Source organism: Ciconia boyciana, chromosome 3 (assembly GCF_034638445.1).
Source record: "Ciconia boyciana chromosome 3, ASM3463844v1, whole genome shotgun sequence".
NCBI classification, from domain to species: Eukaryota; Metazoa; Chordata; class Aves; order Ciconiiformes; family Ciconiidae; genus Ciconia; species Ciconia boyciana.
The window spans coordinates 62,981,014-63,006,312 of record NC_132936.1 but is presented as its reverse complement, the minus strand read 5'-3'; the positions used below and the strand labels follow the sequence as shown (position 1 = coordinate 63,006,312).

Below are 25,299 nucleotides of genomic sequence, written 5' to 3'. Positions count from 1 at the left end.
ACATATAGAGCAAGCAGTTTAAATGTTTAACTCACTGTAAATTATAAATGCAAAGAAATGCAGAAAGACAACTTTCCTACAAGCACTTTAGTTTGTCCACCACATTCATCTCACATGTATTAATGTATATCTTGAACACTAAAAAAAAAAAGGCAGCGAATTATCTAAGAAAGTATAAGGAAAACCATGCACTGTCACATCTTATCACTTTTCAGTAATAGAAATAGACTTGGTCTTCCTTTATTTTGCACTCTGTTCTGCACTCCTTTGTTTGCACCCTTCAGAGCTCAGCTGTCACAGAGTGTACCCACAAGAGGCAATGGTCTACATGGGAGACACAGACAAGCTTGGACCTGCCCTGAAGTGCTACATCCACACAGTACGGCAGAGATCCAAGCAGAACTATCAGCATGGGGCCCAGTGGTAGTGCAGCATACCTAAAAGCACTGCAAGTACTTAAGTGATATGTCATAAAAGATCCTAAAAGGGCCATACTGCCTCATGCCAAAGGTCCATCTTGCCTAGTACTCTGTTTCAAATCAGATCTCCAGAATTTCTAGAATCAGATACTTAGAGAAAGTGTGTAAGAACAAGTCAAGTACTGAATGAACCTTCTTTCTTGTACCTGCTCAGTTTCCTCTAGGCTTCAGGGATTTCTTAAGTCAGAGGTTACTTGTGGATCATGTTTAATAGCCCTTACAGGCCTATCCTCCATTAATTTGTCTAAAATCCCCCCTTCCTATTTATATTTCTAGCCTCTACAACACCCTGTGGCAATGTGCTCTACAATGTCATTAGTTGTTGTGTGGAAAAGTTGCTTTAACCGAGCCTGAGTGCACTTGTGGTCCAGAGCTAACAGATGCCTATTATCTAAAGCATCTCAGTGTTGTATTCTCTTCTGTAATGAAGATATACTCTACTTTCTCCATGTGAAGTCAGCCACTTCTTCTCTTTCAAAGTGAAGTACAGAAAACTCTTTTGCTCTGAACAGAGATCCCCCATTGCAAACCTTTGTGCACCATCTTTGAACAACTTCCAGAACTGCTTCCTATGGTACGCTGGAGTCAGTACACTATTTAAACTGGCACTGCAGTCTCAGTTTTTCACAAACTGTGCCTTTTGATCAGATTCCTATTAATAGGAACTATGAGGAAAAATAATGAAAATATTTACTCACTGTGAGGTTTTTAACAATTCCTTGCGAGTCAACTGTTAAAAAGAAAAGATGAATTAACACACATTCAAACAGCTGAAGGTCCAAAGCCTCATGAGAAAAATGTCAATATGCTTTTTGTCTGTAAAACTGAATTTCTTTATTAGCCTGTGAAGATTATGGTAACCATAACCTTCCACGGGTTGGAACGTTACGTTTCCAGGGGTGGCTGTCTGTAAGTGTAGTAGCCTGTGGAAGTACTTAACACTTTGGATACATCAAGGCAGACTGTAGAAAACTACCATGGTGATGACTGCCTACACCTAGAGCTGACACATCGTCAGAACCAAATTTTCTTCTCCCACCTAACTTCTGTTTGAAGTGTAACCTTTTTTACATTGAACTGGACCTGGAGCACTTGTCTTGTATTCCACTTCCATCAGCAGTCACAGAGAAAAGTCCAGTCTGCCTTAGTACTTTAACCTTCCACATTTTCAAAGGGTGACTTTAACCTTTTGACATTAGCTTTCTAAAAAACAAATATGAGCACTTTACAGAAGGAAAATGACTTCAGAAAAAGTACGACCATTAGAGAAAATGAGTTAACAATCATATTGAGATTAAGACACATACAAAACATCATTATTCTCTCCTCTGCTTATTACTCTGTTCCTGTCTGACTTAGACTGTCTTCTACTTAAATCAAGGAAAGTCTGCTTTATGTTATATAAATATTGTGCCTACAACGATAAATACAATTAGAAAAGATAAATAAAAAGTACAATGGGATCCCAGCTCTTATTTGAGATCTGCAAGAATTATGCCTTTTTGAATACTTTATGAATTCTATAAACTCACTGAATAGAGCACTTCCATGGTTTTACCTCTCTCCATTCTTTTCCCTGATACAGAAAGTTTGTGGATGTTTTCTTTTTCAGTCTGGTAGCATGGTATCAACTCTGAGTCAGAGTCAGCTCACACGGTTTCAATTTTGTGTTCTTTTGTGATACTAGGTAAAGGGCTAGTATCACAAGGCTTAGATCCTGCTGTCAGTAACTTTGTACACACAGGTCGAAAAGATTGACCCTGCCAATGTTGCACAAGAAATCTGTGAAGAGCAATGCACTTATGAAAGACCTGAAGTTCCAGTTCAAAACAATAAAACTATCTTTACTTCATCTTTCCACATGCCAGGAAAATGCACATCAGAGTCTGCAACAAGCTTTTCTAACCTTTGATTTCATCTAAAGGGGTCATTCTTGAAAAAAAAAAACCCAAACAAACAAACAACAACCTCCATGGATGTTTAAGCCAGGTTAAGTGAGACAGAAAGCTGCTCAGTCTGCTGATTACTCCCAACTATCCATTTCCCCCTGTTTATTTATTTATTTATTTCCTGTTTTATTGATTGTGCAGTCCCAGGATTGGTCCACACTTACAAGTAAAATAGTCCTCTGGAACATTTCTTGCTCGAATGCGAGCTGCAGGCCCAGCATACATGTAGAAATCAATCTTTTTGAAGTAATTAGTCATATATTCTAACTGTCTGCAGTAGGTCATCTCCATCCCTAAAGGACAATACAGAAACAGTTATTTTTTATATGCAATATATGGCAAGGAAAATAAAGTGTATTATAAAATAGATTAAAACTAGTAAGCACACATATTACACAGAGGAAGAAAACAATGACTCAGTAAAATTTAGACTGAAAAAAGAACATTACCATGATCAGCCAAAACAATGAGGTTTACACATTTGTGCAGGTTTCTTTGTTTAAGTCCATCCATTAGCATCCCCAGTGCTTGATCTGCTACCTGTAAGGCTTTGATTACCTGTGAGATAAACCAGTTTCATTAGAATTTTTCTTTCTGATTTCAAGTTCTCACTTAAATGTAATCATCAAAGTCTGAAAAAAGTGAGCTTTTCTGTCAGTTTTCAGGTTCTTAATACTGCTTCCTTTCTTTTTCCACCATCTCTAGAGTATAGATGTGCAGAATTCCACTACTCTACCGCAGAATATGCAACTTTAAAAGACTTGCAATTAATTTTAATTTAACCTTAGAAAAATTGAGCTTAAAATATGTTTATTGAAAGAAAAAAATTAACACATTCAGATCAAATTTGTTCCTCACTCCCAAAGTTACATAAATTATCAGATTTATAACATTAAATACAATTTTTGTTGTAGTATGAACATGTCATTGTATTAACAATAAGCAGCATTTCAAAAATATTTACACACAAATATTATCTATAAGACCAGTGTAGCATCCAAGAAGGCATGGTGCCCTTCTCTCATATATACAGTTCCTTTAAACTTCCTACAGAAAACCACCAACCACGACTGAAGTAATGTGGCAGAAATCCAGCACAACCCACCCTGCAGCCACTCACAGAGGATGGCTCTTCCCTAGTTGGCGCAGCTGACTTACAGTCCTCCTTTAAGTCCTACAGTAAGGATGATACCTGACTGAGTCTGAGGACTCCACGTCTGAGCACTTGCACTCTTCTTGATCCCCTAACTCTGCTGCACTCTCTTGAATGTCTTGCATGCATGGACAACATACACATATACAACTACACATACAGTAATGGGGTTTTAAGCTCTTTATGTACAAAGAGAAATGGAGTTCCCTTTCCAATTATGGAGCCTAAAACTATCCTACAAAGATCATTTTTTCTGTCCTTGTCCACTACAACAAAGCCTTTTGCTGAAGACCATTTTCAAATATATTAAACAAGACCATTCCAGGAAGGAGCTGATATGACAAGTCCTAAGCTCCTTAAAAACTGAACTTTTTGCCTGCATACAAGTAAAAATGTAATATTTTTGGGTTACAAATTAACAAAAATTGAAGTACAGTGTTAGGAATAAATAAAAGACAGTTCTGAGGATTTGCCAGGCCACATGCTTCCAAATATCACTTGGCAATAAAATTAAAGTTCAGTCTAAATACAACCATTAATATTATTTCCAACAGTATGACCTGAAATGATTTTCTGCCAGTCTGCTTGGTTTACAGCTCTTTTGATTCACACACAGTGCTGGAATCATAACAATGGGCTCAACCGCAAGCAAGAGTTCTTAATGAAAACTCATAAAAGTCAGGGTAATTTTTGATCTACTATCCTTTCCAAGTTTATAAGTTAGTTAAGTTCATATTACAGCACCATTTTTAGTGCGATTTAGTCTAAGAAAAACACAAAAACTACTTACACCGCCACTAACTGGTCCAAATGAATGTCCAGAAGAATCTGGTTCTTCAATATATAAAGTGTAGAAATCAGGCCTCCAGTTAGAAATAAATAAGAATGGAATATTACGAGAATTTGGAGACAGCATTTCAAAAGAACACTTTCATTTTAAAAAAAAGAAACTTAAAACGGAATTATAACTAACTTCTTTAAACCTTAATAAAATCCGTACAGCAAATTTAATCATTCAACTTCCTCTGAGTTTTGTAATTAATCAATATGGACTATTTGAAGTTACAATTTCAGAAACAGTATCCAGTGTCTTTAATTAGTATCCAGAAATCACTCTGAAAATCTTCAAGATCTCAGAGAGCAGAGCAAGCTGTTCCTTTTTGAGATGTAAGTGGAACTACCACCTAAAAGATCTCTTCCTGATTAAGCAGTGAGGCTCTAGAGAGCATCTCCTAACTGCAAATATATTAGGAATTTGTTAACAAATTATCATATAAAAGATTTCACTTGTTTACGTGTCACAAAGTTGAGCACCACAATCAGTACTGACATCTACCTTTCATCCTGAATTACTGCCTGCAATTACTTTCAGATATTTAACATTTCTTGTGCAATATCTTTCATATAAAATCTTTCATCCATGGACTAAGACTAGAAACTGAATGTTCCATGTTTCCTCTAGGCCATGCACCAAGAAAAAAGACACAACAATAAAAGAAAAGTTATACAACAGTACAACGCATTTGATATATGTTCACTTTTTCATCTTTTGTATCTACAATCTTATCCTGAAAATGATTAGCTATACTTATAGAACAGGCTTAAGTTCAGCAAATTATCATTTGAGATGGTGAGGAAGGTTCCACGTTTCACAAACACCAATAGAAATTTCAATTGCTAAGCATAAAAACCTTTCTAAGCTATAGTGTCACAAACCAGCTAGATATTACTAAGTGTTACCTTTCAGCTTTGGTATAATCAAGCCATTTCAATATTCCTGAAATTCTCTGTTCATATCTAACCGAACTGAAAAAAAAAAAAAAGATATGATGTTAACAAGGCTTTTCTGATAAGCCCTTCTAATTCCAAGACACAGAGAAAGTGTCCACCCTCTCGTCGTATAGTAAAGTCACAGATTTGGATTTCAAGAATGATGAATCTTAACAAGGTACCAGCAACTAGTTTTATTATTCTCATTTTTGATTGAATGTAACTCACTTTCCATGGTAAATTAGACAGATCCTGATTTTGCAAACACAAACACGTGATGTTGGTGGGAGTACTCATTTATTTATAATTAAATACATGCAAAAAAGAGATTTCAAGTTCAGGACATAAATCTGAAGTACAAGTCAGAATATTTTTTTATTCTTTCTAGCATGTATAAACCGTGGACTTTCATATTTTAAAAGCAAGTAATGTCCCCAGCAAATTCTTTGTGAGGTCACGCTTTGTCTCCTATGAAGGAATTTACCCATTAATAGCTTTGCTTTCCCCCAAAGTCATGCACAAGCTTTACATTAGTTACCTACAGTACTCAGGTGTTTTCTGAGTACCAATCCTACACATCACTGCAAAACCTGTGCTATCTATAGAGACTTACAGTTATATACTTGCTTTAGATTATATTTGTAAATGTGAAGAATCATGGCAGGTTTACTGAAATCATAATGAAAATTTAGAAATAATTTACTAATATCAATGCCTTCCATAAGAAAAAAGATACTATGAAGGTAATTGCTATATTTGCACATGTGTAAACTGTGAATTAACTACACAAAACGTACAGAACTATGATTCAGCGTGCACATTATCACACACAGAAGCAAGACCAAAGGGAATTGATTTAGAGCCCATCTTCCTTCAGTAGCTTCCCTATACAGCATCCTCTCTTCAATTAGTTTCTGCCTCCTATAGCCTCTTGCCACGGCTTCCAAGTTTGTGTTCACTGTCTTACGGTATAGGTTATCTGAAAGCTTTTTCTCAAATACAAGTATTTTTAAAGGGCTATATAGTATGTGTAGATTTTATGTGTGGAAATATGGTAATCATTGGTATAGCTTAGCAGTGGCTACTAATCAGTTATAGAATGCTTTCCTAGTGGGAGATCAGTGGTTTGCAGTTGGCTGAAACTTTCAAAACTGTCTAGGAGAGCAGAATATACAGTACCCTTTGACTTTCTCATTGTGAATCCCCTAAATGGTTTTGAAAATTTCAACTACTATTGGTAGTTCCGTGGCAAAAGCAGGATGATGTGACATGGCGCTTATCTATCAGACTGTTGTTTAAAAATCTTATAATTCATTTCCTTCAATTGTCATATGGCAATTTGGATTTTTTGAGTAATTTAGAGGAATTTACCACAAGCCCTATAAAAACTTACCTGTTAAATACATTGTACAAGGTGGGGTATGTTCCATTAATCGGAACATCAGAGCCTGGCCAAAAGAAGGTGCCTGCTTTCAAATTTTGGTACATTGCTGTCAGCCAGACCTATGGGTAAAGATACAAACAAATTATTTTATGGCATTTACACCACTGGAGGACCTCAGATCACCAAAGTAAAAATACATAATTGGATCAGAAATATGGGCTGCAAGCATGCATTTCTCTTTCTTCTTTCACACATCACACAGTTGCCTAATGACTATATCTGATTTGAAGTTTGTTTTCTACATACACATTCTGAAGAAAAATTAGTAGCACAGAAGCCAGGATGTTGCCATTTCTTGAGTATTCTCAGCATAGAAAAAAGTCATACAGGTATTTCCATAACTGGCAACAGGTAGTGATCTTTTTTCCTGTGGCAAATGCCAGTGGAATGGATCACGAAGACAGAAGAATGGTTCAAAGCTGCATCAGGGATGTTCAGACTTGACATTAGGAAACATTTCTTTACCGAGAGGGTAGTCAAACACTGGAACAGGCTTCCTAGAGAGGTGGTCGATGCCCCAAACCTGTCAGTGTTTAAGAGGCATTTGGACAATGCTCTTGACATGTTTTAACTTTTGGTCAGCCCTGAATTGGTCAGGCAGTTGGACTAGATGATCATTCTAGGTCCCTTCCAACTGAAATAGTCTAGTCCTATTCTATTCTATTCTATTCTATTCTATTCTATTCTATTCTATTCTATTCTATTCTATTCTATTCTAAGATATGGATTCTAGTTATGTAACTTTATTATACGAAGGCATCTTTCTATTCATCTTAGAGTGCAGCTGTGGTTCTGTTACAAAACTGATGGAATCCTTCATGAAACAATAGCACCAAAACCTGGGTACTTGAGTACTATAAACATGACTACACAGACATATACATACACACACACATAAATAAATATATAAATGTATATTAAGTAAATATACTATATACTACATGTGTATTTTTTATAATTTTGTACCATTATTACAACTTGATATTTCTAGTAAATGAATAATATTAATCATAACCATAGGTACAATCAGGGTGGGGTTTTTTTATTAAATGTGCCGTATGTTATATACAAGCGTTCATTTTGCTGGAAATTAAGCTCTTTGCTATTCTCTTCCTTGCTTTTATATGCCTGGACTTTGTAAGTATATTTGTAAATGGATATAATTTGGAAGTAGATTTTCAGATTTCATTTTGTAGCTAGTTGTCAAAAGACAAACAAAAAAATACCGCACAATAAAACCATATCAAAAATTCACTGTGGCTTCCTGTGGCAAGAGATCCATTCCAATATTAGCCAAAATATTTAAGTCTTTTTTACTAACTGCTACATTAAGTGGAATTTTTAAGTCTCAGAATTAACATTTTCAGAGTTCTTTTACTTTCATAAAAAGCAAACTGTTTTGTATGCAGCCTATAATATGAAGCCTACAGGATATTTAGCATGTACTGCAAATACATCACACAGCTTTGCATTTTATTCTCTTTTTGTTTTGTTTTATAATATGGCACATGAGCCACTCCAGACATAAAGGAATACCATGGTGAGAAATAAACCTACTGGCTGGCCCTTCCACCATGCAGGTTTGAATTTTTCCGTCCCCGAAAGAGAGAAATGCTTGTTCAAGTCTACATCATACATGCTGTTATCAATAATACCATGAGATTCTGGATACAATCCCTGCAAAATGAAAATAAACAAAAAAGAAAATCTGAGTCTTGAAATCAAATGGATCCTAAACTATGTTGCAATGCACACTGTTGCAGCGTTGCAATTATTTTTAGGGCTGTTTTATCACAGAAAGAGAACGCACTTTCCTAACTCACACAGATCATCAGATTCCTGCCAATGAATACAGTATGTCTGTCAAGTTCCCTTGAGTTTCCATATTTTCTCCCCAGCCCAGTTAAAACCTGATGTGCTATAGATTAACTACCATATATGTCATGTGGCTGTATATCAGCTGCCAAACCCATCCCAACACACGGTCTCATCAAATGGCTGTGTCCTCACCTATACTCACCCGTATCGAATTAGACTGACAAAGATCAGAAATAACCAGTTCACAGGCCAGAATCAGATAGCATACATATATCGCCACATAGATCATGTCTGCATGTACTATCTATCTCAGCATCTCTCTCTCTTTTAGTCCTATAGCTTGAGTTCCCATGCCCCACAAAAAGATTGGCACCACAAAATCCCTTCTATGTTGTCCAGATAATGAAAAGGAAAAATAGCAAATTCTCACTTACTGTGACAATAGTATAGTGGTTTGGAAAGGTTTTTGTGGGGTAAACAGCTCTCATGTATTTTGAATGTGTGCCACATGTTTCTGCAACAGATCATGGAATCAATATAAATTTTCTTATAATTTTTTTTAATTGAAAACTAACAGTCTTAAAAACAAACCAAAAAATCACCACAGCCAGTCGCTGTGGTATTAGAGGGGAAATGTGACTGTAAATTAAGATGCATACATTCTGGTGTCTACTTGTGAGCTAAGCCTACTGTCTCATTGCAGTTAATGGACCGTGGACACTCAATTCAGCTGCCTAAAGCCTAGATGCCTAGGGCCATTTGAGACATCTTTAATGATTCTGCCTGGCCTTCAGATGCTGCTCCTACATCCTGTCTGCCAACCCAAATGAGTCTCTCAGATACTTCTGAGATACAAAATGGCACTAGACATATAAGTTTACGCAATGAGACTGAAGCCTTGCGTCAGCCTAGGCAAGATATTCTGCAGAGCTGTCTGGTGACCAGATGCATGGGAAGGACTCAGTTGCTTAAGCACTGGAGTCCAGTGCCATTTGAGATACCCTCAGATATCCAAGACATCTGCATGAAAGTTGGCAGTTTTGATGCAAGATCACTGAGAGTCTTATGTCCTCCTGACACAGCTGCTGAAGGCCACCTAGAATATGCCACAGCACTCTGATGTACGCTAGAAACACAGGTTAAGGCAACAATCTGTCCTGTGGCACCTTCTGTCTGTCAGTTGAGCTGACTTGCTCTCTAGACTCTTGCACTGTGCTGTACAGACTGTACTAACCATAAACGCACTGACTACAATGAGCATGTAGACATCTCAGACACGTGCAGACACGTCCAAGAACATATCTAAATGTAGATGTCCTGCTGTGGAGTGAATCCCACCCCTTTATCTCCAAACATTGCATCACTTTTCAGCAATCTAAGGCACTTACCATGCCTGAACAGCTGTAAAATCTAAATCCACTGTAGCATCCAATTTATTTACAACAAAACAAAGGTGTGAAGACTGGAAGATGCCTTAATGCCATTTTTTAATCTTACTCATGGAGAAACAGTTCTGTATTAAGCTGTAGTCAGATGATTATTTGATTCACACTCAAACACACTTTATTCTTTGATGTACAGCATTTCAGTCAAAGAACAGAAACTGATTTTAACTAAAACAACCTCAACTAAACAATGAAAGCCTGAAATTATTCTACAAAACTGTTCTGGTGCAATACAGAAAAAAAGGCTCAAAGAGTGTTTAAAGAAGGGCTGAACAATTGACAAATACATGAGAAACAGCATAATTTTTTACGGATTTCTCTTGAACGGTAAAGGAGCTACATTCCATGTGTACATACTCTGTAACAACTAGCTTGATTAGCTCTACTGAAAACCCTAGGTTAATGGAGTTAATACAGAGGAAGTATTTTATGCTACAAATCAGCATTATGTTTTTTCTTTTACAAAGAAAGGAATTTCCCTTTCCTTTCCATTGTAGATTTCTGACAAGTATAAGCATGAATGTGCATAAGCAATTGTTAAAATTGACCACAAATAGGAATGATGCTGAATTAGATCTGTTCTTGTTTGAAAGGATTTCCTGGAAACATACATGTAGCATGGTTTTCATGCCTTTTGTCAATTTGGCATTTCCTTTTCGCCTGTTTCAAAAGACTGGAACTGAACACTGACTTCCGCATGCATGATTTCCTCACTGATTCAGGTTCCTTCCAATGTCAAAAAAACATAAACGAATAAAACATTTGCACAAGAAGTCAGGTTTGCACAAGTTCAGACTTCTGGATACCCTCATTATCCACAAATAAGATTGTTAACTATTCAGTAAAATGTAGTACTATGTAACATCCATGTGAAGTTTTGAAATGAGCACAATAGAAACAGAATATGGTATATTCAGAACAGATATGAACACTGTCAATTTAGACTATTACTGCTGAGAAGAAATGAATAAATTTGCAGACATTTTGTCCAGGTACAAAGTATCTTGAGAGCTGAGCTCAAAAATATTCAGGAAATTATAATGAAGTGTGCACTAATGGGTCTCACTTTTTAGAGCCCTTTACAGCACAAGCTAAAGATCTTCAACTTACTCTTTCTCCCAATATTCAGAAATATCAGGAAACAGTTACTTGAACCTTACTGCAATCATATCAATATATTAAATTATACCAATATATAAATTACATTGCATTTAAGGCTAATATAGTAATATTCACTAATATACTTTTAAATATGCAGCTTCCCTTGAATAGCTCAAAATATCTGACTTGAAAAAGTGCATTTTTGAGGAAAATTTCCCAATAACCCAATGCATTTTCTCTTCATATTATATTTTAATAATGATCTCCTTATCAGCTAGAATTTTTCAATGGAGTACAGAGAATGCAGGAAATCCTTCTCTGGAACATTTTTTCAGTCTTAAACTGTATTTGAATGTATATTTCAAACTATTTATTTAATAGAAAGCTGATGACCAGTATTAGAGGCGTTGTTAAAAAAAATTGTGTTTGCTGTGCACTCAAATACCAGAATTAATGTAGAACATATAATAATGAAAATATACAACTGATGAGGGAGACCTGATTTCTGATTTTCTTATTGCTGAGCAATACATATGCATGACAGCAGCAAAAGGGACTGGAAAAGTTGCATGTAGGCTTTTAAAGAAAATAGTCAAAGCACTCTTGGTAACTTACTGAGTTTTTCAATATTTGGCAGCAAAGAACTCCAAGTTTGCAAGTATTCTGCTCTAAACCCATCCATTGAAAAAAGGATAAGCGGTGGCAGATCAAACCTACAGGAAAATATGAGTTTGTCATCGTAAAGGAGTTTGGAGAGTTGGTGACTTGTTAAGATCTTTAACGACAATATAAATTCTACATTTAAAAGCAGGATCCAGAATTTCCATGTACTTCCCAGAATTAAGATCATAGTGCGAGATAAACAAATAGTTCAATTTTGAGAGCAAATACACAATCCTCCTGAAAAAAACCACTGGAGGAATAAAATACAAGCTACTCAGTATATATAGAACCTAGGAAAAGAATTTGAGTTTTGTTAATCTTTTAATTACAAATATTTATTTACAAATACAAATAAATAAAAATGCTGCAGACTAGCATCCAAATACAAGCCCAGAGTATAGAACAGCCGAAGTACCTCTGTACCTAGTAATGGGTTGAATTCTGCCTCTTGTCTCTTAATGCATCTTTAAAAGTCTTTCAGGGCAGCTGCACAAGGACTGTAAAAGTACAGCAATAACCCAGCAAGCAGTTAGGGTCAATTGGCCTCAGTGCTGGGAAACGTAAACTCTTTGCAATGCCAGGTTTGTGCTAACCCCTTAACTTACCAGATTTCCTTTCTGAAGACATCACTAAGCAGTCCATGTTCTTTGTGGATTATATCTTTCAAGTTTCCCAGCTGTTATGGAGCTGGAGAACACTTTTTTGCCTCAAGGCCCCTGACAAACTGAACTCAAATCTATAAAAGGAATGCAGCATCTGAGAATGCGCTTAGGGTAAGACTTTATGTAAAGAAACAAGGATAAAAGCCTCAGATCTGAGTTCGTACAGTAGATATGATACAATAGGCACAAACTGCAGCTGATCTCTAGAACAGTGTTCAAATTCTTGCTATAAAAATTCTAACTAAGAGGTGCTAGCTGTGAAAATAAACTTCAAAGTTCTTAAACATGCTTTCTCTTAACCAGCCTAAAAGGACTCCTAAAGAAAGACGCATTAGCAGTTATAAAGTGCTGGTGCTATAGCACCTTTTTTCATAACACCAAGTGACCCAATCAGTAGGATCAAGTCATCTAGTTCTGCAGATTCAGTCTTTTTGTTAACCAACATTATATATTTTACAGTCTCCTTAGAAACATATAAAGAAGCATAAAAATTGTAAACATACAATTAAATTAAAAATGTAGTTTGAAGCAGGCTTCACTACACATAGTATCTAAAAAAACCCCAACTATTTGTAATTTATAGGAATGGTTCAGTACATAAGCCTGGAAAATATTGGGGGAGGAAATGATTGATACAATGCACTTACTGATAACTGACTCCAAACCATTTTTTGCAGTAATACTTTGAGTGATAACTATCAAAAAAAGGTTATATATTCACATCAGGCAGTAATCAGTATCCCAGCTTGTTTTTCATTTGCAGTGGTCTTTCCAAAACACAGAAGTACACTGGTATCAACAGTTTGTATAAAACCAGTTTGTATAAAACAGCTTCCTAATTTGAATCTGAAATCAAACGGAGCTTTATATAGCAATGCTGTTTATAACACTTAAAGAAGCTCTCCTCCACTAGTTTCCAAGCTTTAGCCTATGAAACTGTGTTAACTCAGCAAGTTATTTGTTAACCTAAAAAGTATATTTTTATACCTATGTTGGGAGGTGCATGCAGGAACCCATGAAAAGGCCACAATACTAAAGGTATTATTGTTGTAATTAAACTAAATTGACAGTAAAATAGATAGAATAATGGATAACATCACAAATACCATACCTGAACCAGAAAATAATCCATTTTTCTTTGAGAACAACTTTTAAACTGTTTTTCTGCCTAGCCTCTACCTATGATTCTGCAATACTGCACAAATAGCAAAATATCTACAGGTGGACATCTGAATTACAATGTTTCAGCATTTGTAGATATACGGCTACTTTCATAGCTTCTTTTTTAACACACCTTTTTTCCTGCAGATAATTCAAGTAAAAAAAACCCTGTTACTTAGATAAAGAATTGCAATCACAGATTCTAACAGTTATTACAGCTTGCATAAGGTGATTTATCCGAATCATCACAGATACAATATGGTAACATAAAATGGACTATGAACAATTTGTGATACATGAACCTTGAGATAACTCTAAAAATTTTTCCATGTCTTTTCAAACTGACTTTCAACCTGCATTTGAACTCCTGTACTCTGCTCTAAACTGTAAATGATAAATGAATGTGCAACAAAATGACAAAAGTTTTAGAAAGAAAAAACATTGCTAGCCGCAAACCACTTCTATAGAATATTCCTCAGGGCAGGAACCTTATTCTCAGTAAATATGAAAACCTCATGAAGACCTGCTTCAGGCCACTGGAGTATTTCTGACCATCACAACGATTTTATTTGCTAAGAAGACAAAATTATTTTATCCTACCCAGCTGGACACTGAGGAGTTTCAAGTGATACACATGGTTCTTCTACCCAAGGTATTTCACCTAAAAGGCCAAAGAAAATACCGAGTCAGCATTAAAAAACCCCACACAAACAACAAAGGAGTTTCCTGGTTGATCTTTTTAGAGCTCTTCCTGGTACTTTTTCTGCTTCAATACAGATTTATAGAAACGGAGGCCTAAAGATACCTTTAGAAATAATTTAGTGCAACCTATTAGGCCCTCAAACCCTGAAAGTGCTAATGCTTACAATTGTAAGTTAAAAACAAAGCACATATACTACACAGACAAACAAACAAACAAAATGGAGAAGAAATCATTATGAAAGCTTAGCCTAACTTTTATCTGGCTTTAAACAGAAAACATTTAAACTGTATCCTGTCCACACCGGATTACTGCCTTCTTTTTTTGCAGATACTGCTTACACATTTAGAGATGATTGCCAGGGCTCCCTTTAGCCTTTTTTTTTTTTCTGTAAAGAGCCCAAACACCTTCAATCTTTCCTTATTGACCATTGTTTCCAAATTTCAAGCAATTCTTTCTGTTGTCCTTTGAATATTCTCCACCTGCTTCACAGCTATACTCATTTATGATAATGTTTGCCCATCTCTTTGGAAGAAATAAGCGAGGTCAGTAAGAGAAGAAAGAAGGAAAGCATCCAAGAAAGGAAAAAAATATAAAGAAAAGAGAAGAAGCAGTGGCTGTTGAAGTTCTTGGCTCACCACAGAAAGCTTCTCTCCTAGTAAGTAGCCAAAGGCAGGGATGTACAGTGACCTTAGCTACATCAGCTCAATCAATTTAGCACCTAGTCAAACTCCTGACTGCTTTTAGCTTTAATTTGAATTTAGGTGACAAATATAATTTTGCAGGAGTTGCCTTAAATCTCTGCCACCTCACAATATAAAGGAATTCTGATAACAGATACCATGTTTTATGCCACCGGTATAATCCTCAGGTATCATTCCTGTAATCCAGTTTTACCAGTGCTATTCTTTATGTGTTTAGCCAGAGTCTGTATGAAACAATCAGCCTTGAACAGAGATAATCAGAAATAAGTAAAACATAAGAAATCCAATGTGAAAATTAATTTCTAATTAAAAGGATGGGAAATTTTAAATTAGGGATGGTTGATTACTACAATATGTACTTCAGATTGCATGAAGCTTGAAGCAGAAAACACATATCCATCTATTTTTGGGAAGACACATCTCCATCTATTTTAAAAAAAAAAAAAAGAAACAACCCAAAACCCCCACATTTGGTATACTGCTGCAATATTCAAAACATTCTGTCTTTCTTATGAATGACACACATTCACATTGTTCTCCAGAAACCGTCTTTTTCCCAGTCAAAAATACCAAAAGCTTCACCTCAAAACATCTTCATTTTCCAAAATGTCACTGTAAGACTCTAATCTTGAGAAACAAATGCATGTCCCTTTATATTTGCCATGTTTGCCCATCTATTTATTTCACAGAACCATTTATATATAAATCTTTTTGACTTTTGATTTACCTTTGCAAACGCTGTTGTAGTTTACACAGCAGTCTTTTTTCTGCAAGCAGTCATCAGAACAAGAACAGTAACTTCCAGGTATCCGTGTCTCACCACAACGGAAATTAGTGCACCTCCAAGATCGGGCTGAAAATTGGAAGAAAAAGATTATGATTCATTCACAGAACCTTATGTAAACTCCTTTGTGTGGAAATCCTCCAAACAGGCAAAGAAAAAAAAAAGGTTTTGTTAAACTATAATTTACATGTCCTGCTTGAGCTGCTTTAGAAGTTTTATCTGAAAGGAAAACTCAAGATTTTGTTTAACACATAAAGCCTATTTCTGTGGCCATTGAATGGTAACACAGAGTCATAGAATTATTTATTTTTGCAAAGGTGTCCCCAAAGTCACACTCTTCAATGCCTTCCACACTTCCAGGAAGATCTAAAAAAAATAATTAAACCCGTGTTTCTCCTACAGAAGAAAAAGAGAAGGAAATGGATCTTTTTCCTGCTCTTGCACGTGCTTCCCAGCAGATAGCAAAAAAAGAGATGTAAGGGTTGAAGCAGGCAGAAAAAGCAATAAGGATGAAGAAACATCCGAGCAGCTGCTGGGAGAGCAGAGGGAGTAACTGGAGAGGAGAGTAACTGGAGAGGGAGTAACTGGAGAGGAGAGGGAGTAACTGGAGAGCCAGGCCGGTCCCCTGGAAGACGAGTGCATTCCTCCAGCCCCAGGCCCCCACCGAGCGCTGCATGAGGCTGGAGAGTGCACCTGACCGGGAAACACCCAGTCATTTTCGAAAGTGCAAAAGGTGCCGGCACAGCGGCATCGTTTCAGGGCCCCGGTCAAAGATAACCTACGATTTCCACTCACACTCATCCACAGCTTCATCTGGGCCAGGAAATATGCACTGCAAATGCTTTGGTTATCCACAGGGGACAAAAATACAGGGATCTGACTGGAGAAAGACTGAGGAAGATATTCTGTCCTGCCAGTCACCAAATTATGGCCCTCTAGCCATCTGAGTGTGCAGCAGCAACTCGACACTGCCACGTCCTTCCCTCCCTGAGGGAATGTGACATAACTTCCATATATCTGCGTAAATAGGACAATTTATCCTTTTCCTGTTACTATCATGTGAAAAAAACAAACCCAAAATAAAATGGAAACCAGTGAGCATTGCCTGTGAGGGAACATACTTGGTTCCATGCAGGTGTCCTCGTAGTCCCAGCAGCAGTCCCGACGCTCCTTGCAGCCGCTGTCGCACCGGCAGCCAGGCACCTCTTTCCTGTGTGGCTCATTGCACTTGTGTCTGCAGCTGACTGTAAGGAGAAGGCAGCGAGTGTGAGTGCTCAGATAACCCTGTCCCAGACAGGTCAGTTAAATGGGTCACAGACACAGGCTGTGGGGAAAAATGTGCTGAATAATTTCTCAAATCCGTTTCCTGAGTCATTTTCCAATGCGGTCACTAGCACAAGGGTCAGCAAGGTGAAACAAAAGCTGTAAGAAGTCCTCTGGACGTTGAACGTCCTGGTGGCTGTTTGGGCCGTGCTCGCCCAGAGCCTGTGGCAGGGCTGTTTCTGCAGCAGGTCTCCCCAGGACCGGTGGCACAGGAGGCAATGCCTGGGTGTCCCACCATCCCAGCATGAGGAGGGAGAAACTGGTGTCTCCCCTCCTCATTTCTGGGTCCAGGATGCAAGAGAAGAGCGACTCCCGCTTAGAACATTCCTTAATGTACCTGCCAGGGAGCTGTGTGGGACAGGGGCTCCCTCAGGGCTGGGCACCTAGAGCCATCGGGGCTCCCCGGGGGCAGCCGGGCAGGGCCGGGCAGCCAGGGCCTGTCCCATTGCCCCAGCCAGGAGCGGGGCAGCTGGGGGGGCACCAGGGCAGCCCCACCCCAGGCACTGGGCACCTCCCTGGGGATAGGGATAGGCCAAGGCCAGGCTGCTGGCTTGTGGGTGGGCTTGCCTCAGTGGGACCCATGGTCACACAGAGCAGGGCTGTGGGGACCTGGTAACCAGACCTGCTGTGGCATTGCTGGGGCGGGGGCTGATGGCCCTGGAGGGCTGAAATGGGGTCCTGGGCCATGGGCAGGGTGGGGGCAGCCCTGGGGGGCTGGGCAGGGCCCATAAGGCTTATTAGTGCACTCGGGACTCTGACCATACCTCTCCCATTTCATCATTACAATGTCCCTTAAAATTCTGCAGGTTTGGTTGTTTTGATCAAAAGAAAGAAAAGGGTCCAAATGAAGGGCCTCGTGATGGAAATGGAGACATGCAGTTCCTCACCACAGCTCTGACACCTTTGTGCAGGGAGAAGGGAGAGCTCTGGTTCTCCCAAGGACACCCGAGGACACCCGAGGACAACCCCAAATCTCCAAACATCACCCGCAGCTCCACATTAGCCAGGACAAGCCTTGTGTCTGCATTCTCTGTACGGCAGAAATACTGTGTGCACCACTCTGAGCACCTATATTTCCTGCTTTCTTGTCCACTCACACCATTAGACAGGGATAGGTATAACTGCTCAGATTTGCTGGTGCAATTCTATGACAGTTGCCAAAAGGTTCGTGCTTTTGCAGGGTGCACTACCTACAAAATTTGGGCTTTAATATCCACTGTGTAGAAACCATGTAGAGCTAAAATGATTTTTTTCAAGCTAGCCAGCTCGTTTCACATGTAGAAAGTTCTCATGTTGTACCTTGAGTTTTAAGTGCTTACATCAACAACTATTGTTCAATGCAAGAAAGCTTTGCAAATAATTAGAATAATAAACAATATATGTAATGAGCATAAATGGATCTGTCAAAAGGAGAGATGGAAAGAAGTAACTGAGGGTGTTTTATGACTAGAGTCTGTTCGGTCAAGAAAGAGCTATGATTTTTCACAAATGTACATAAACATATGCAAACAGTTTTTCTGTGCTTTTTTGGTTGAAGTTTAGACTATTTCATTTAATTTTTCCTCTATCCATTGGCTTTTGAACAACCCAAAGTTGTTCAGATGGTCTACCTGATTTAAAATGGTATATAATATAGCACAGTGAGTCTAAGTCAGAAAAAATATAAACCTTTTCCTCTGTCTATAATGGAACTCTTCATACCCCTCACAATTTGCAACCCATGCTTGTAATTTCTTTACAATATTTACGTAACTATGCGAGGTCAGGGATTTCCTATTTCATTAACTTTTATTTGGAATCGTCACTACAATTACAGGAGCTATAAGCAAATTTACCTTGAGTACACAAACAGAATCAATTGTACTATCATCAAATGCAAACTCTGTGCTAATTTTTAACCACACAGAATGACAGGTTCTTCTGACTCCATTCCAGGCCCCTTCTCCTGAGACCACAAGCCCCCAGCACCTGTCTTGACCACAACTCCCTTTGCTCCTGAACAGCAGCACTCTTTCCCACTGCCCTCATAGCAAATGCAACTGCACAAAGGGTGTGCTGCTCAGGGCTGAGGCTTCCCCTCCCACTCCGCAGTGTAATACTGTGTGTTGCTAATTCATCCTTCCCAGGTAGGTCTGGTTAGGAAAATAGCAAATAAAGTTAGTCAGTCCCTATTTAGGGTTGCTCTGTAACATCTGCAGTCAGAGACACCAAAATGCTAACATGCCATCTTTCACTGACTGCAACTATGACCAAGTTCCTCAGGTAAACGTCAGTGAAGACTAAAGCTGTGGGTATCTACATATTTTACACAGAAAGTTGTACTACAACATATGCATCATCAAAAAGCAATTACAGTTCCATCTCATCCTATTTGCTAGGCCCATAGTATTGAAAGATCTCAGAAGGAGCGAAAACTTGATGAATAAGTAGGTAAACAAGTTCAATATGTGTTGATTAGAAATGAGAACGAGACTGTGCTTCTTTGAAATCCTCCATTATGAGATTACTATTGTTTTGATTCTAAAGGAAGTGTTTTATTTAATTCACTATGTGGTGTGTTTGTTCTCATCCAGTTTGACCTCCTGACATCAAAATGCTACTTTGTTTTTCTAACTAAAAAATAACATTCCACCAAATCAAAGCATTATCCCCATTTTACCATAGCTTTACAGAAACTGATGTTTTCAGAGAAAATTTGTAATCAGTTTTAACATTAGCCACCTGAACTATACCCAATGTACCCAAAACATGAGTCCTGAAGATGGTCCAATGATATCTCTTCTACAAAACATGTTGCTTAAATAAGTGCAAGGTATTATATGTAATAAGATAACTCCTATCTCACATTTCCTAAAAGTAGCATTATAATAAAATTTCCAAACCTGTTGTGAACTAGGTTTAACATTTCTGGAAAGAGAAGGAAGGTGCTCAGTGGTTTAGGATATGTTTTTCAAGCATAGATTGTGAGTGTACAGTTTTCATATGATCCAACTTGAAAAATGCAAGAACTTTATTTTCACAGGTGGTAAGTTTTCACAGAGCATTTACATTACGCTATAGAACAGCCTCTGCTGAAGGCCTTTACCAGATCTAGTTTCAGCGGTAATTATGCTGAAAGTATCATAAACATACCTTGCTCCTGGTCTCCACGGTTCAGTCCTAGTCCTAAACCTAGTCCCAGGGATACAACCACCAAAGCACACAGCAGAACCTGTCACACAGACACAGGAAAATTAAAGTTCACAATTGTGATAAACTGTTATGTTTATTAGAAATTAACTGTATGATTATTATTTCTATGAAAGTATGATTTCTTATGAACTAATCATTTCTCTGAACTTGCTCATCAAAAAATTGGAGACATTCTGAGCCTGAAGATAGGAGAGGCACAAGAATTACAATCTTGTGAACTGCCTACAAGCCAACGCCTTAATACTGCACTTTTAACCTGTGACCAGTCCCATGTTGTAATTCGCGGAATTCTTTGCTGGGCAAAAGCCAGTAGAAAGTAATCAATATATTTACCTGTTTCACAATTTATTAATCTGTGAAAACAGAAGGAAATTGCTTTTATTTAACTTCTGTATTTTCCTGAAATGCTCACAGGGATTTCTTAAGAGACTCAGCTGGACTGAGGCTGCAAATATCAAATTTGCATCCACATGCCAGTTTCTGTTAATAAGTCACCCCGTTAGTGAGGTTAGAGGAAATACGAAAGAGGCAAACAGCGCAAGGAAACCCCATAACGGAAAGCAGCATACGTTTGGCAGATTGGGGAAGAGCTAAGGAAGCTTCTATCAGTTTAACAGACACTCAAGATGAATGGCGATGTATGCTGGCTGAAAGGCACAGTGAAAAGTGACAACCCTCTCAGAGTATTTAATAGTGTGTGCACTTCCCTCTTCACTAAGGCAACGATGGGAAAGAAAATGCATATCACGGAAAATAACCATAAACCAGACCAGTTTTTTTCCCATTTTTGCCTCAGAGCCTTCTTTTGTCTCCTGCCATTTCCAGGAACCACCAGGCACTAGCAAATACTAAGATTCAAAATAGAGTAGAAATAAGAGACGCTTGCTCTCATGCTCAGTATTACTATAATGGAGCCTCTTAACTGAGATTACAGCAATTATAAGGAGCTCACAAAAAGTGTATATGTGGGTAGGATATAACCAAGTGCACGTATGCCGTCTGTTACTTTTCACCCATCCCTGCTCACAAAAACACCCTACGCTCCTTGTTACTGCCCGTCCTGCCTTGCAGGTGCTGGGCAGAACTCTGGCAGCAGGGAGGGCTGCGCAGTTCTCAGGCGTGGGTCTACACTTTGGCCATGGAGCAGCTCCATGCTGGGATAGCCTAAGCGCATGTTATTCCTTCCCATAGACCAGGAAGATCCGGGCGTGCAAGCCAGGAAGTCAGTAGTGTGGCACACTCCAACTAAGCCCTCTAACAGGGACAACCAGGAAACCTAACTGTGGGTCTGGCACGGCACATACCTCTTCCTCTGGACAGATAAAATCAGAGGGGCTCCTTCCAGACCCCACACTTCCTCCTCCTGCTGCTATGCTCCCTGTGACCATGCTCAAGAATTTCCTGTTTCTCCCTTGCTGCACACCCTCTCCAGCCTCATGTCACTGACTTTTTCCCAAGCAACACCAAACACCAGCAACACCAAAGTTACTTCCTTCACTTTCTCTCTCCCACCTTTACTTCCTTCCTGCTGCTCACTCCCTGGTTTTTGTACGGGAGAAATACCCCAAAAGTAGGAATGGAAATAGAATTGGTGAGAGAACTGCCTAAGAGAGACGGATGGGATAAGCGTGTTTGGCAAGATTGCCCAAAGTGGCAGAAATGCTGAAGTCTCTTGAAGAGAGAGCCCAGGCATGAAGGCAGCAGTGTAATCCTACATCCAGTCAGCAAGGGCTGAGAATCAGGGGGTGCATTTGGGCTAAACAGCAGCCACTCTTCCTGGGTAGGGAGGATAACACTGCCAGGATAACCTAACAGGTCTCGTTTCCCTGAGTACAGGTCAGCCCAATCACCAGGGCATGCACTCTTCACCTTAAAATTCACTATGGTTTTACTCTCCATTTTCATTAAAACTCACATTTGTAACTGAAATAAATAGATGATACTAAATTGAAAGTACAGCTATTACAGCAACAAACATTCCCACTGCTGCAAGCAATGAGAGAGCTGAAGTAAAAACCCAAAACTCATAGCAGGTATACAGATGAGATGCTGCATTTATTATAGCATTCACACAAAGACCCTTGATTTTGGGACATTCATCCTTAAGGTGAAATAACATTGATTGATATAACTGAGCATTATTCAAATCCTCAGACTTTCCACAGCTAATTTCTATGTCTAAATTCAGGACTATGACTACTTATTCATAAAAAAGTTGTTCCTAATGCATATGCTCTGTTCTCTTCAGGACTTATTAGACAGTGTGACTGTGAGTACACAATTCTCTGCCTAAACTTTCAGGAAAAAGTTGCCAAGGAAGTGCTTCATGCATATAGTTTATAAAAAACGTAGATAAATGGTACAGAATATTAACAGTTTACACCTCCAATATTTAGATTTTGTTTTTCATATAGGCAGGCATTTGACAACTAGTGCATTTGGAAGAATGAATATGTTTTATGATACTTAAATTTCTCACTTTACTCTTCCAAGTACCTCTAGAAAGTATAATTTACTTTCCTTCATAGTTAGGCATTTTTCCCACATTCTTTCTCATGATTCATTTATTTTCACTGAAGACTTAAGGAAAAAATGTGTGTCATTTTATCTTATCTTTTTTTCTCATTTTCCAATATTTCTCTCATATTTTATGCAATCCTTGCACAATGCAGCATTAAATAGGAAGTTGTACTATGTGGAATTGTTCTGACGACATAGAGCTGAAGACTATCATAACTTGACTCTCTTTTTCATAGGGTTGTTTTCCAAATTAAGTTTTGAGTCTTTCCAAAATCAGCACCTGTCATTTTCTCTAAATTCCAATTTACAGATGCAAGAGCTTGTGCAAACATATACACGTACATATATATTTTTTTAATGTTCGTTTCTTTTGTGGTCACGAACAGAAGCTTAAAATTCTGTATTGGCTACAACAAAAGATTTAAAAAGCATAACAAACCCCCTACACATTATTATTTACAAGGCAGCTGCATGACTCTCAAAGCACTGGAGGAGAGGGAAAAAGTTTACTCAATATTTGAGATGTGGAACTGACAATACTGTACAAAACGGTTCATTAGTCTTTTCCCATGCCTTGCTTCCTGAGTGTTTTTCACCAAGGTCTTGCCCGCATGTTCTGTTTTGTTAATGACAAATCCAAAGATAAAAACGTAAGCAAAAAGGAACTGTGGCTGCTTTGGCCACAAACACAACTGTTTTAAACAAATGTATAAAATAAAGTATTGAAGCAATGTCTTTGCTGTGCAAAAGAATTGTCAGGTTATGGCAGTAAAACAAAAAGTGCAGTTAACTGCCATAAAAAAACAAGTTTGCTTGATAAGTACCAGAATAACTTTAGAAATCTGCCAGGGAAGTTAGTGCATTCATGCTGTAAAACTTTAAGCACCAATTACCAAGTTACCCTGAATGAGTATATTAATACAATGAAGCTTCTAAAAATTCTGCAAATTTGAGAATTGTTAAACCAGCAGCCCTGAAGAACAGCACCTACTTACAGCACAGATGGCTCTGTATTTCAGGAGGGTTTTTTTCTTCACATACTCTGTTGGTTTTAAAGACACCTCATCCAAATGTCCGCTTCGATGACTGATGATATTATCTTGAAGCTCCATTTTGCCGAGATCTGCCTCTCGGCTGCACGTATGCTGTGTTCCTCAGCCTCCCCAGCTGGGTTAGCTGCAACTAAGACGCTACTCCCACTTCAAGTGTGTAGGTACTTTGTTCATAGGTTTTTTATGAGATCCTAGCTTTTGCATCAGTGATAGGCTTGCAGGAAGCCAAAGTAAGCAGGAAAATGACTCAGAAAGGTCAAAGGTTTAAAAGCATTATCTGTGTACAGAGAACCTGTATGCCACGTTTCAAGATAAGGACAGCATTAGGCAAATTCTTACTGGAGATTAGGAGTAATAACATTGCTAAGCAATAAAATGCAAAAATAACACAAGTACTCAACTATTTGGTTAAAAGCTTATCATCCAGAGTATTGTTATCTTCAAAGAAAGTTTTAAATATATTAAACAAAACCAACATGAAAGTAGAGAGTTTCTTAACTCCTGCTGTGTGTCACGCCTATGTTTTCAGGTCCCTTTCCTTATTTAGCACCAGAGGATTCCTCTCATTTAGTTTCAGTCCATCTTTGTCACATACTTCTTTCAGCTTGTTACATGTTTTTTCAGTAGTTATAGATGTACTCATTTAAAAAAATGACATACAGCCAAATCAAATTCAATAAAAAATAAAAAGGTTTGTTTAAGTACAATTTGCAATCTATTTGTTTTTCAATTTGGTGGTTAATGGAAGGGTGTTTGTTATGAAAATGTACCTTCATAGCCTATTAGGGCTATGCAAGTGTAACTTTTCAAATGTTGATCTGATTCTGAAGTTGAGTACTGCATGAACTGTAATTTATAATAAATAAATTGATATTATTTATAATTGTAAAAACAAATCCAAAACATAGTACTATATGAGCTGGTATGAAGAAAAGTAACTCCATCCTAGCCCAAACCAGTACAATCGCCACCCCTTATTCTATACCATTTGTGTCATGCTCAGGTCCCACATTATCCAATACAGCCCAGTTAATCACCCTCCTTCCCCCCTGCCCATCCTTTGATACATAGACAGATAGCATTCTCTTAGTCCATCGGCCACCCCTGTAAAATGTCCATAAAATGTCCATTGAGTTCTCTTCTTCCATGACCTGGGTTCCATGTGTTACGGTGGTTGCTCAGGACAGGAGAGGCAGTGTGTTGTGTGGAGTTATTGGCTGCCAAAACCTATTCAGGTTGGGTCACACTTGCAGGGCTTCTTGTGAGGCTTGTCCTCTGTTCAGGTGGTTTCTGCTATAGTACCTCCTAAAACACGCAACTCAAACAACGGCTTACAACAATCTAAATGTATTTCCATTACAATCTGCACGCCTGGTCCC

At 38.2% G+C, this 25,299-nt stretch overlaps 1 protein-coding gene across 1 annotated transcript in view; it reads right to left on the bottom strand.

The window, feature by feature from the left end:
* The window catches only part of ENPP3 (ectonucleotide pyrophosphatase/phosphodiesterase 3), a 45,630-nt gene extending 21,470 nt beyond the window's left edge, over window positions 1–24,160 (bottom strand). Inside the window, exons 1-14 of the mRNA XM_072855875.1 lie at window positions 23,864–24,160; window positions 20,289–20,367; window positions 16,955–17,077; window positions 15,777–15,902; window positions 14,246–14,306; window positions 11,775–11,872; window positions 9,048–9,127; window positions 8,353–8,472; window positions 6,745–6,854; window positions 5,322–5,387; window positions 4,372–4,444; window positions 2,878–2,986; window positions 2,593–2,721; window positions 1,178–1,209 (exon numbers count right to left, since the gene is read on the bottom strand). Of these exons, the coding sequence (XP_072711976.1) occupies window positions 1,178–1,209; window positions 2,593–2,721; window positions 2,878–2,986; window positions 4,372–4,444; window positions 5,322–5,387; window positions 6,745–6,854; window positions 8,353–8,472; window positions 9,048–9,127; window positions 11,775–11,872; window positions 14,246–14,306; window positions 15,777–15,902; window positions 16,955–17,077; window positions 20,289–20,367; window positions 23,864–23,980 (1,323 nt within the window). The 5' untranslated portion in view covers window positions 23,981–24,160. The remainder of the gene's footprint in view (window positions 1–1,177; window positions 1,210–2,592; window positions 2,722–2,877; window positions 2,987–4,371; window positions 4,445–5,321; window positions 5,388–6,744; window positions 6,855–8,352; window positions 8,473–9,047; window positions 9,128–11,774; window positions 11,873–14,245; window positions 14,307–15,776; window positions 15,903–16,954; window positions 17,078–20,288; window positions 20,368–23,863) is intronic.
* Between the last annotated feature and the right edge of the window lie 1,139 nt (window positions 24,161–25,299).